The 12,100-nt window shown below is 49.7% G+C and overlaps 1 protein-coding gene across 1 annotated transcript in view; it reads right to left on the bottom strand.

Moving 5' to 3' along the window:
• Window positions 1-3,553: 3,553 nt before the first annotated feature.
• The window catches only part of LOC135804706 (rifampicin phosphotransferase-like), a 26,880-nt gene continuing 18,333 nt past the window's right edge, over window positions 3,554-12,100 (bottom strand). The window contains exons 18-24 of the mRNA XM_065318646.1: window positions 10,917-11,033; window positions 6,800-6,901; window positions 6,399-6,500; window positions 5,989-6,083; window positions 5,574-5,658; window positions 4,997-5,029; window positions 3,554-4,441 (exon numbers count right to left, since the gene is read on the bottom strand). Coding sequence (XP_065174718.1) covers window positions 4,289-4,441; window positions 4,997-5,029; window positions 5,574-5,658; window positions 5,989-6,083; window positions 6,399-6,500; window positions 6,800-6,901; window positions 10,917-11,033 — 687 coding nt within the window. The 3' untranslated portion in view covers window positions 3,554-4,288. The remainder of the gene's footprint in view (window positions 4,442-4,996; window positions 5,030-5,573; window positions 5,659-5,988; window positions 6,084-6,398; window positions 6,501-6,799; window positions 6,902-10,916; window positions 11,034-12,100) is intronic.

Here is a 12,100-nt window from a genome sequence, read left to right as displayed (position 1 = left end):
TAGGATTGGCATAGTTATAGGAAGGCGAGGGGTGAGTACAGCCGTACCATGGCATCGCTGGATGCCCTTCAACACCCTCTCCAGAAGCCACGCATCTACTAAGGGGCCGGCAAACCCATTCTCAAGGTGGGCTTTATGCACCGCACTCGCATACACAGATACAGTTCAGGGCACGCTGATCATAGTTCACGCATGAATGTGTGTCCAGGAACGATGACTCGGGCAGCAAAAGTGAGCTTCCCCAGGAGGGACTCGAGTTGACGCTGGCCGATGCTGCGCTCGCTGATAGTAGCCATGAGTGGCGCACGGATCTCGGACAGCTTGTCCTCTGGTAGCCGCAGTCTAGGAAAATACCAAGGTCAATGATGGTGATGGCCCTCGAGCTGGGATGGAGCAAAGAGGAGTGCCGAGATACGTGAATGCCCGGAGGGGGGGGTGGTGAGTTGCTGGTTGGCTGCAGCCAAACCAGTGGAGATATCGAGAAAGTCATCGAGGTAATGAAGCCGGTGATCTATAGCAAACTCGTGCTGCATGATCCAGTTGACTGCTGTGGCTACTGAGTCAAAGACGGCTGGGCTGGAGCGGAGGCCGAAAGGCAGAAAGCGCTCGTAGTAGTAGGAGCCTTCCCAGCGAAGTCCTGACGGCGGACTGGGATCTGCCGAAATGCACTGCGTACATCGAGCTTGGACAAATACACAGGCTGTGGGCATGACATGATGATGTTGATCGCGTTGTCAATGCTCGCGTAGTGCAGAGAGAGCGGCTCGGCAGGAATGCTGTCGTTCGCGCCGGTGCCTTCCGGACTAGACAGATGGTGGATCATTCGCAGCTTGCCGTTCTTTTTGGGGATGGCACCAATACCAGAGCGGCGCATGAACTGAAATGGAGGTGACGGAAATGGGCCTGTGGTCTCGCTGCGGGCGCAGGAAGCAGCTAATTGCTCGGATATAAATGCCGAGTGAGTGAAAGCCAAGGGTAGATTATTAGAGAAAACCGAAATGTCGTGTTGGCCGGCAGATCCAAGAGTAAAGCCACGGCGCAGCCCATGGAGAACATACGCAACGCATTATTGATATGAGTGGAATGCTGTCGTTCGCGCCGGTGCCTTCCGGACTAGACAGATGGTGGATCATTCGCAGCTTGCCGTTCTTTTTGGGGATGGCACCAATACCAGAGCGGCGCATGAACTGAAATGGAGGTGACGGAAATGGGCCTGTGGTCTCGCTGCGGGCGCAGGAAGCAGCTAATTGCTCGGATATAAATGCCGAGTGAGTGAAAGCCAAGGGTAGATTATTAGAGAAAACCGAAATGTCGTGTTGGCCGGCAGATCCAAGAGTAAAGCCACGGCGCAGCCCATGGAGAACATACGCAACGCATTATTGATATGAGTGGTTACGTAACAGGCGGGCAAAGTGGTCAGCTAGCAGTGTGGTGTCTGCAGAGTGTATAGGAAAGAAGCTACGTACCGAGTCAAGCTATTCAGTAGCCATTCTGCTAGGAGCGGCGGGGTGGCCGATTGGCTCCGCGCTGCTGCTGGTTGCACATGATGCATGGGTGGTCCTTGCCACACTGGCTGCAGGTGTGGGAGAAGCGGCACGACGACGAAGAACAGCGACCTCCATTGAAGTTGCGGCAGATTTCTTGGCTGTCGCTGGTATGGTTGCGACCACTGGAGGTAAATGCTGCTGGCTTGGGGACGAAAAGGACACAAACCGCCCCTGGATGGGCCGTCTTACATTGAGCGCATTTTGGGTGTGCATGGCCTGTGACAGCTATCAGCCATAGGTTCACGTCGATGGTGTCCAACCTCTTCGTGCCTGGTTACTGGGCCACGAGCAGCCGCAGCTGGCGGTCGTACTCTAGCCACGCGCTTGGGAAGAACTGGCGGTTAGCAGTCAGGATCGACTGCTGGTACGCAATCAGTTCAGCCGTTCAGCAGTGCGGTGTAGGGCAGCAGCCGTGATAACAGACATGTATGTGGTCCATGCCTCGAGCCGGGTAGTTACATGTATAATTATCGTGAACCTTGCGACGCACCTGCTTCGCGTACGGTCATCCGACTCAACGATATTTAGCTGGCTATCGTTATTCGGGCTGTGCACCAGCCGGAATGTTGGGCCGGAAGTGTGCAAGAATTTCAGGCAACCAACTTGAAAGAGCTACGAACTCCCCTCGCAAGATACGTTCTTGCACAGCCTTGGGCACAGCTGGTGCAGGTGGCTGATCGGGTGGGTTACAAGGGCTTGGCCTGGCGTAGTGGCGGCAGCAGCCGCATTGCCTTGGCCTTGGGTGAGGAGCGGCACAATGCTCTCCGATAATAATAAAATGGCGGCCGACAAAGCCGACTACACCTCGTCACGTAGATCTACGGGAGCGCAGATCCCATGTTGAGCCCGCGTCACCTGAGCTGGCGGAGGAGGCATTGGTGCAAGTCGGGCTTCTGGGCTCGCGAGCCGTGTCCGCACTGTCATGTTGCTGGTTCTCCTGGCCGGAGCAGACCTCACTACCAAGGGCTAGTTGTGCCAGCAAACGGTCCTGTAAAATACTTTTACTAAGTTTCCTTTCGGATTCAAGCCGCGCTGAGAAGGCTCGCCGCGGGGGCTTGGCAAGGCATTGCCTTGACAGTGTCGACAGTTAGGTCAGACATACTGAAGAAATACAGTGTCGAGGTGACACTCGGGCTGGCAGCAAAGCTACGAAAGGAAAAGAAACACTGCTGAAGCACGATCCGTTGTCTGGAAGAGCACAACAGGGCAAGCAAGATTTGTTTTTCTTTTCCGCAAAATGGGCTGGTGCCATTAATTTTGTGATTACGCAGCAAAACAAAGCGCATGACGTCAGTCTTGAATGCAGTACAAAGCAGTGCAGTGTGTGCGCTAGTTCGGATTGTTGCTAACAAGCACTAGCACAGCTAGTACACCATTATCTAAGATAACACAAGACACTACAGTCCATTCATAAAAAAATGGGTCCTGGCTCTGGCGAGCTCCCGTATTTGGCGATTTTTCGTGATTTCATCGTACACAGTGCAGTGCTGCGAACTTTGAAATTTGAAAAGGGTCCAAAAAGGGTGCCTGAACTGGGGTTCGAACCGCAGAATGCACTGTTGCAGGCGGGGTCAAACGGCCTGGATTTTGATGGTTTTTCCCAATTCAGTGCTTTTGGGGCAAAACCTGGCCGAAATCCTATTCTTGCTATGGCTTGCTTTTTGGACAAAAAAACTTCAGAAACATAATTGGAAGAGGATTCCATATGGGATTGCAGAAAAAAATTCTAAAAAAACTCAACGTTTGACCCATTTATGGCCAAAAGCTAGAAGTTCATTTTTTTCTGAATGGACTGTAGGAAGACTGGAAATGAGAAATGAGCCAGAACCATCATGCTGACACTGAGCACGCAGCCATCATCTAAAATTCCATGTGCAAAGCAAATACTGCTGATTATACATGAAATCATTGCAGAGGCAAAACAATTGTCAGAACTTTTAAAAAGGTGATGTGGGACATCTTATTTGGAACTAGATTCCGTCTGGCTAAGAATCGAAAGTGATGCATTCTTGCCCACTACGGTACAGATGTGCATGCCTCTTAATTAGGAATTACATTTACATGTCATGAGTTAGCTGGGAGTGCAGCCTAGTGAGTACATCATCTAGTACGTACTAAACAATTTGGGTAAAGCCAAGCAGCCGACCGTGCAGCATCTATTGACACCTTTATACAGGCTATGAGATCTATATTGATAGTCTACACAGGGCGCCACTACGGGACTGCTTTGGGCCAATACTAGGGACACATACGCTGAGCATTGGTTAAGTAGGCCGGAGAGTTATGACTGTGTATACACGACACATTGGTAAAGTAGTCAGTTTATCAATCGCATTCTAATAGAAGTGGTGTATTGAGGAATAAGTCTTCTACAGTGCCTTCTCGGACACAATTCCTGAGATCTTGATGTATTTCTAGAACAGTGTTAACTCGCAGAATTCATGTCTGGTACGTTGTAAAGTCTGCCTGCTGGACTCACTGGACCAAGGATCAGAATGTATCCCAGCGCTACATGGCAGCATGCGGCATCAGTCAGGCTGAGTTGGACTGACTTACAGCGGCTAAGGCACGGTGTGGTCAGCATTGGTATGTGTGTCTTCACAGCTCACGCCAACACGCACGTGCAGTACAAATACGATGTGACCCGGTTACAGTGGAATGCAGAGGAGGTAGCACTGGCTTCACGCGACCCACGGCTCGCTCTGGCAATTCAGCGCCAGGTCAAGACCACCAGCCACTGTTCACTCCTTGTGCTCTTTGCTGTCACCTGCAGCAATGGCACTGTCTGTCACGTCTGATTCAGGTTTCTCGGGAGCAGAGGCGTCGGTCGCCTTGTCTGCGTTTGTCTCCGCCGCTGATGCTGCCGGGTCCTCATCAAGGACACGCAGCTCACCCTGTCAGATCAAACAAACACGCACACAAACAGTTGCATATTCGGATACATGGAAGTCGTAAGAAGGAGAATGCGGGCACTACAATAACACCACTTCTCATCCGGTAACACAGAAGCACACCCACTTCCTTTTAGGAGGTAACTACTAGCTAATAAAGTGTAGCACCATTGGGATCACATATTTTTTTAATTATATTCACTTTTAATGTGGGGCTTTGAATAAAATAAAACAAGTGATCAACATCAACGGAACATTAGTAAAGTATGTAATCGGTGATGTTTGCGTCCTTTGTACTCCTTACACCGTGTAGGCTACCATTGGGTCTCACTACTGGACACCGCGAGTACAAAACTATTTTTAAATAGTTGACGGTTTGCATGAGACGCAGTCAGACTGAGTTTTCCACAAGCGTAGGAATGCCAACATCCACACATTTTGTAACTGCTATAGTGATGTCATTAGCTAAAATACAAAAAAGCGGAAAAATATGGTATTATAAATGTCTACGACAGTATCAGTAGCTTCCATGTGTGACTGCTAGCAATAGATGATTACCTTTCCAGCATCTAGTCTGACACGCATTCCAGTCTGCAGATCGGACAGGAAGCAACAGAGAAAGAAAGGGAAGCATGCTCGAGAGACCGTGACGAACAATGCATTTCACCACCCACCAGCTGAGCCGCTTCAAACGCATGTTCACTCAACTGGCATGCCATTGTCAGTAGCCGCCAAACACCCAAGCACTAACTATGTCACCACCTCCACTGTGCCATCACCCAGATGATCAGTGTAACAGCGCACTGTTCTTACCGCATCTCTTTGTCACATGACAATGAAACGTGGCTCTTTAGAAAGGACGCCTGACGTTTTTTCCCGACTTTGCTCACCTCAGGGGATGTTGAACCTATATTTGTGGTGATATATACATGTACCAAATGTCCTGCGCTATCCATGCAATTACATGTACGTGTACCTTTACTGACAGGAACCGCGACAGCATCAAACAGTCCATAGCAACCACAACACCTCTTTTCAGTTCACGGGCAATTTGATAACCACAGACAACTTCCTAGCTGTGTTACTGCATAATGTATGTATACCCATCATCGCCGCAGTGGCTGCTTATCCATACCTTGAGGTTCTTCATCAGATTGGAAACACCAACGATAGTTGGAAGGCCAAGTTCCCGCGCCACAACGGCCGAATGGGACAGGAGGCTTTGTGAGCACACAGGAAAGGAACACACCGTGGCAACATGCAAGGACGGTGACTTGAGGATGCACAGAGGATAGAAACCTACATTGTCATACAAGTCACCATAGCAACAGCTCATACAAGACTTAATCCTGCTGCAAGACTCCTCGCAGCAAGATTCGTTCAGTTGACAACAAAGAATGCATTGCTTAGCCAACACACAGGCTGTAGATTTCTTCTACTAGTATCCATGAAAGCTGTAAATCTCTATACAATCGTATTGCCCCGTGCTACAAACTCTACAATAATACTCATGCCACTTGAAGTTAGTCTATCATTGCTGCTATGCTTACCTGCCACGCTCTATAGCCAGACCAGCACACAATGGATAGAGTGGCACCCAGCCTGGGTCAGTGCGAGCAGTCACCAGGATCTCCCCGTTCAGACCCTGCCCAGTGATCAAGACCAGCACACCATGGCAACACATTCAGTGATAGATAAAGAGATGGGCAGACAATGGATTGTACATGTACAGTACTGACGCATACCCTACACTTGCATTAGTTCAGAATTGCCGCTGGTGTTCACAGCTTGCCTGAATGAAGGCTGCTGTAACTCTCCACACAGCCCAAAAGATGTGTGCTGTGGAGCACTGCATGGCATCCAAACCCCATGTGACGTAGCAATTCTTCAGGCCATCAGCACAAGCACGTAATCCAGGAGCACAGCTAGAATACACGTCATGCTTGCTGCCAGTTTTTACCTTCGTCTCATCGATAGTCTTGACCACCCTCAGAACGCCCTCCACCACGCCTGGACAGCACGGCGTGCCACGGAATACTCCGGGCTCCTGCGGGTGGTCCGCCTACAGCAAAGAGAACGGAAGGAACAGTGTGAAGCCGAGCAAGCAGCACTGTACGGACCTAAGTCAGTCAGGCATGATAGTAGCGAACGTGGTGAGTCAGGCATGATAGTAGGGAACGCCGTCAGTATATTCAGATAACAGCGACAGTCCGTTATGCCTACAATTGGAAAGAGAAGTGGTCACATGATACCATGAAAGCCTTGGCTCTGTACAAACATGCATACATGTGTATGGGCACTCAGCCCCCTCCCGGCCCAGATACATCGGGGTGCAAGTTAGGCTAACTACACAGGACATACTGCTTGCTTTGCCAGCAGATCCAGGTCATCAAGCAGCATGGGATACAGCATGTAGGCACCAGCTGCACCGTGTGTCATGAAACGCTCCGGTGGAACAAGGCCCTGCAGCATATTACAGTATGCACAAACACACACATACATACACACACACACACATACATACACACAGACACATATACCGTATATTCTCTATTATAAGCACAGGTCTCCATTACTAGCACAGTCTCTAATACTAGCACACTGTGAGTACCTTTCGAAACATTATAAGCACAGTCTCTATTATTAGCACGGTCTTGGTGGAAATCAATGCTGCATGCATGATATCTAGCATGTATTTCTTCTTGCTCTGTATGGATGTATTGGTTGAAAAAATATAAGCGCGGTCTCCAATATAAGCACGGGGTAGAGGGGTGTTGAAACAATATAAGCACGGCGCTTATAATAGAGAATATACGGTACATACACACACACACATACATACACACACACCCGTGCACACACACACACACACACACACACACACACACACACACACACACACACACACACACACACATCTTGGACCTTGGACGGAGCAATCACCAAAAATGATGATAGCACTAACTGTGGTAAGCATTGAACGTTAGCACTGTAAGTACAGCAGGAAATAACTTGCACTGCAATTTTTACAATTGGACAGCTTGCAAGGCTGAAGAATGGACCACCTATACTTAAAAGTTAAAAAGCCTTGCCTTACACTACACCGATTGTAAACATCACCTTCTCGGACCTGCGACTAGCATGATTGTATACCTGGGAGTCACTGTATCTAGGGAGATGACGCGGGCGACTGGAGCTTGAAGCAATGTGTGTGTTCACTCCCCCGAGCTGCCCGTTCCAGGCGCCATGGGGATAGGGCCGGTTTATGTACATTCGAATATTATGGTATGGCTGTTCTGGGCCGTGTTGGAGGTCAGCAAGTCAAGTCCGTGATCACGATCATCACAAGCTGCATAGACCGCGGATCATGCAGAACCAAACCCGGGGTGTGGAAATACACGTGCTTTTCGGTTAACTATGATACTTTGATACTCATAAAAAGGACACACTTCAGGCTCATTACAAACATCTTGAAAGTTTTTGTCTTCACAAGTATACTTTCAAGCCTTCTCATCAGGTGAAATACAGGCAAGGGAAAAGGAACAGGAACAGTGGATTTCACCTGATGAGAAGGCTTGAAAGTATACTTGTGAAGACAAAAACTTTCAAGATGTTTGTAATGAGCCTGAAGTGTGTCCTTTTTATGAGTATTATTGCATTTTTGTCTCAGAGGAAACTGTTTATGATACTTTGAAGTACTTTATATCCCAAAATGGGGGGGGGGGGGGATGATGGACTCAGGGTATGATGGAACCAGGGTATGATAGGCCAGAGTATGATGGAACCTGGGTATGACGGAATCAGGGTAGGATGGAACCAGGGTATGATGAAACCAGCGTATAGTGTGGCCGAACCATAATAAGCGCCTTTCCCTGCATGCTGCGGTGATTGGTACTGGGTTGGACAGTTTGTACAAGTTTCTGTTCGATACGTTTTGTGAATGTGTTATTGCGACCCGGAAAAGAATGCATGCAGTGTAGCTGGAGCCATACGTGTGAGGAGAAAGATGAAGATATTTTTGCTAAGTACGGCACCACCAGCTATCACGCACATACACCGAACATCATTGTGTGCAACGTCACAGTCTAGCACAACACTAGCAAACAGCACTGTGAATTATCGACTTTCACACCGTGTCCAGCAGTCTTCAACCACGGATGAACATTGCTCCATGGATACGACGATTTACAAGGGACGACTGTTAGTATCGTCATCATTGTCCCATCCTGAATGCCCAAAGGAAGTGTATAGGGGAAAGAGAGCAAGAGGGCGTATCTGTTTACCCTTCCTTAGGTTACTATGAAGCATTCTCAGGACAAGTATCCCGGATAAAGGCAATGGTCCTAAGATGTTGACCACTCCTGTTCTTTTCCTGTTTTGATTTTCTGTCATGCCTCAGGAACACATGTACTGCTCCTCGGTACGGCGGCCCGCGATGCAACAGGATTGGGACATCCTCGGTGAAAGCCAGAAGAGAGAACCATGTAAACTAAACAACTTCTTCTGCGGCTTACACCTCCTAGTCAACCTGGCAGATCACTCTGGTGTCGTGATCAAGGAGTGCGAGGCAGCACAGGCTGGCCCGGGAGTTTGGCAAGTTGCCCAGGCGTTAGCAACCAGCCAAAAGAATGTGGTAGGTACTGACTCATAAGAACTGCATGCAAGGCTTTCGAGCGCCATGGGAATGAGCAAGTTGGAGAAGCTGCTGACTTCCAAGCCTTTGCCACAACCAAATGACTCAGTCACATCCCGCTTGCCAAGTTCAGGGGCAACAGGTTCAATAATATTGAACTATCACAATGCTGCTGGCATCTACTCCCTTGCCGAAACAATGATTGCTTATCTGGCGTTAAGTAGTGGCGACCGGCTGCTTGCTGCTGTGAAGGCGAACCTCCGTGACACACGGTTCATCACTGGCTGCCGAGCTGTAGGGCTCTTCGCCAAATGTCGTCACTGCTCCGATGTGGCGATTCCTGGAATCAGACGCACCATTCACCTCTGTCCAGAGTGTGTACCAGGGAATCGAGACGCAACTGGCAAGATGGCCAGAGGATGCAAGTGAGTTCGTGGACGGCATTGTCAAGCCTTTCGCAGTAGCCACAATTATTCAGCTACATGTCGTTCTGGACAAGCTGCTAGAGCCAACGCAGGACTACGATGTGGTCAAGGGACTGTTGCAGCTGTTGACCGTAGCACGGCACACCTATCTCCATAGAGTATGGGAAGTGCAATATCACCAGGGTGTACCGGATCCAAACCAGACTGCAACAGTGCCGAAAAGTTGCCGAAAACCAACGTGGTGTCCGAGCGGGACTTCGGCCAGCTAGACCATCTGCTAAGGAGCAAACCAAATGCTTCCATGCTGGTCTTTTTTTAAAGACGCAGACAATGATGGTGAACAATCGCCCCCTGGATTGGTTGAGTTTCCGTACACCGGAGGAGCAATCAGCGATCCTTGGAGTTGCCAGGCAACTGGTTCCAGAGCACAAGAGGCTGGATAAGTCCAGGCTGGCTGCCATCGAGGAGTATCGACTGAAGGCTGTGCAAGCTAAGCAGCAGGCCCACCAAACAGAAATAGCAACGGCGAGTGGCAGAGGTGGACGCCATCCTGAAGTGGCTTGCCAGGATTCCTGGTGGGTTCTGGACCACAGGAAATGGAATGGCTATGGGACTGGACAAGCTTTCTACAAGCAAGACAAAGGACGACACTCAGTCTCTAAAAGAAGAGGATACTCATCCAGCAAGCGCCGCACCCACTGTTCTCCTTCTCCAAAGCCGGCAAGCTATTCCCCATCGTCGACCTGAAAGCGAATCTGCTGCATCTCGTCGAGCTCTCACCAGCCTCTGCACATCATGTAGCACTGTCGCATTTGGACGACATGCTGAAAGAATGATGGTGGTGGCACGGTTCCGCAATGTCAGGAGAAGCAAACATGGCACCTAATAACCAGGGTATGGATGAACCAGGGTATGATGGAACAAGGTTATGATTGAACCAGGGTATGGTAGAACCAGGGTATGGTAGAGCCAGGGTATGGTAGAGCCAGGGTATGGTAGAGCCAGGGTATGATGGAGCAAGGGTACTTTTTAAAGGGTTAAGAAATTTCATTATCCGGGCCGCTGAGTACATTATCCGGGCCGCTGAGTACATTATCCGGGCCGCTGAGTACATTATCCGGGCCGCTGAGTACATTATCCGGGCCGCTGAGTACATTATCCGGGCCGCTGAGTACATTATCCGGGCCGCTGAGTACATTATCCGGGCCGCTGAGTACATTATCCGGGCCGCTGAGTACATTATCCGGGCCGCTGAGTACATTATCCGGGCCGCTGAGTACATTATCCGGGCCGCTGAGTACTCATATGTTCCCGGTATTGTTTATCCAATTGCATGCCTCTAGTCCCGTCAGCTTTGCTTGGCAACATTTTGTCTTGTACTCATTTTGTGATCGAAAGCGAAAAATCGCTCAAAACTTACTGATTCGTAATCATCGAACTCTGCCCTCCTGAGCGTTACCAGACCTCGCAGGTTGTTGGTGGCGGCACGTCCATAGCAGTAGTCCTCCAGTTCAGGTAGAGTCAAGTAGAACACATCCTGTGTTACAAGCCAGAGTGCAAAACAAGGAACAAGAACAGTGGTTAGGCACACACATGCGGCACACACACACATGCACGCACACGCACGCACACGCACGCACACACACACACACACACGCACACACACATATACACACACGTGCGCGCGCATGCACACACGCATGCAGGCACATCCACACATACACTTCCATACACACTTGCATCCCCCCCCCCCCCCCCTCCCCTTGTAATAGAGTTTTATGGGTACGTTGACTAGTCGATTCTCTGCCGGTTTTGCCATAGACTTTGTTTACTCAATCAACCACCCAGCACATGTACATCAGGGGCTTAACAATGCACCCAGCACATGTACATCAGGGGCTTAACAATGCACCCAGCACATGTACATCAGGGGCTTAACAATGCACCCAGCACATGTACATCAGGGGCTTAACAATGCACCCAGCACATGTACATCAGGGGCTTAACAATGCACCCAGCACATGTACATCAGGGGCTTAACAATGCACCCAGCGCATGTACATCAGGGGCTTAACAATGCACCCAGCGCATGTACATCAGGGGCTTAACAATGCACCCAGCACATGTACATCAGGGGCTTAACAATGCACCCAGCGCATGTACATCAGGGGCTTAACAATGCACCCAGCACATGTACATCAGGGGCTTAACAATGCACCCAGCACATGTACATCAGGGGCTTAACAATGCACCCAGCGCATGTACATCAGGGGCTTAACAATGCACCCAGCACATGTACATCAGGGGCTTAACAATGCACCCAGCACATGTACATCAGGGGCTTAACAATGCACCCAGCGCATGTACATCAGGGGCTTAACAATGCACCCAGCGCATGTACATCAGGGGCTTAACAATGCACCCAGCACATGTACATCAGGGGCTTAACAATGCACCCAGCGCATGTACATCAGGGGCTTAACAATGCACCCAGCACATGTACATCAGGGGCTTAACAATGCACCCAGCGCATGTACATCAGGGGCTTAACAATGCACCCAGCGCATGTACATCAGGGGCTTAACAATGCACCCAGCACATGTA

Source organism: Sycon ciliatum, chromosome 1, assembly GCF_964019385.1.
Source record: "Sycon ciliatum chromosome 1, ocSycCili1.1, whole genome shotgun sequence".
Lineage (NCBI taxonomy): Eukaryota > Metazoa > Porifera > Calcarea > Leucosolenida > Sycettidae > Sycon > Sycon ciliatum.
The sequence above is the reverse complement of the archived record's forward strand: the minus strand, read 5'-3'. Positions and strand labels throughout refer to the sequence as shown.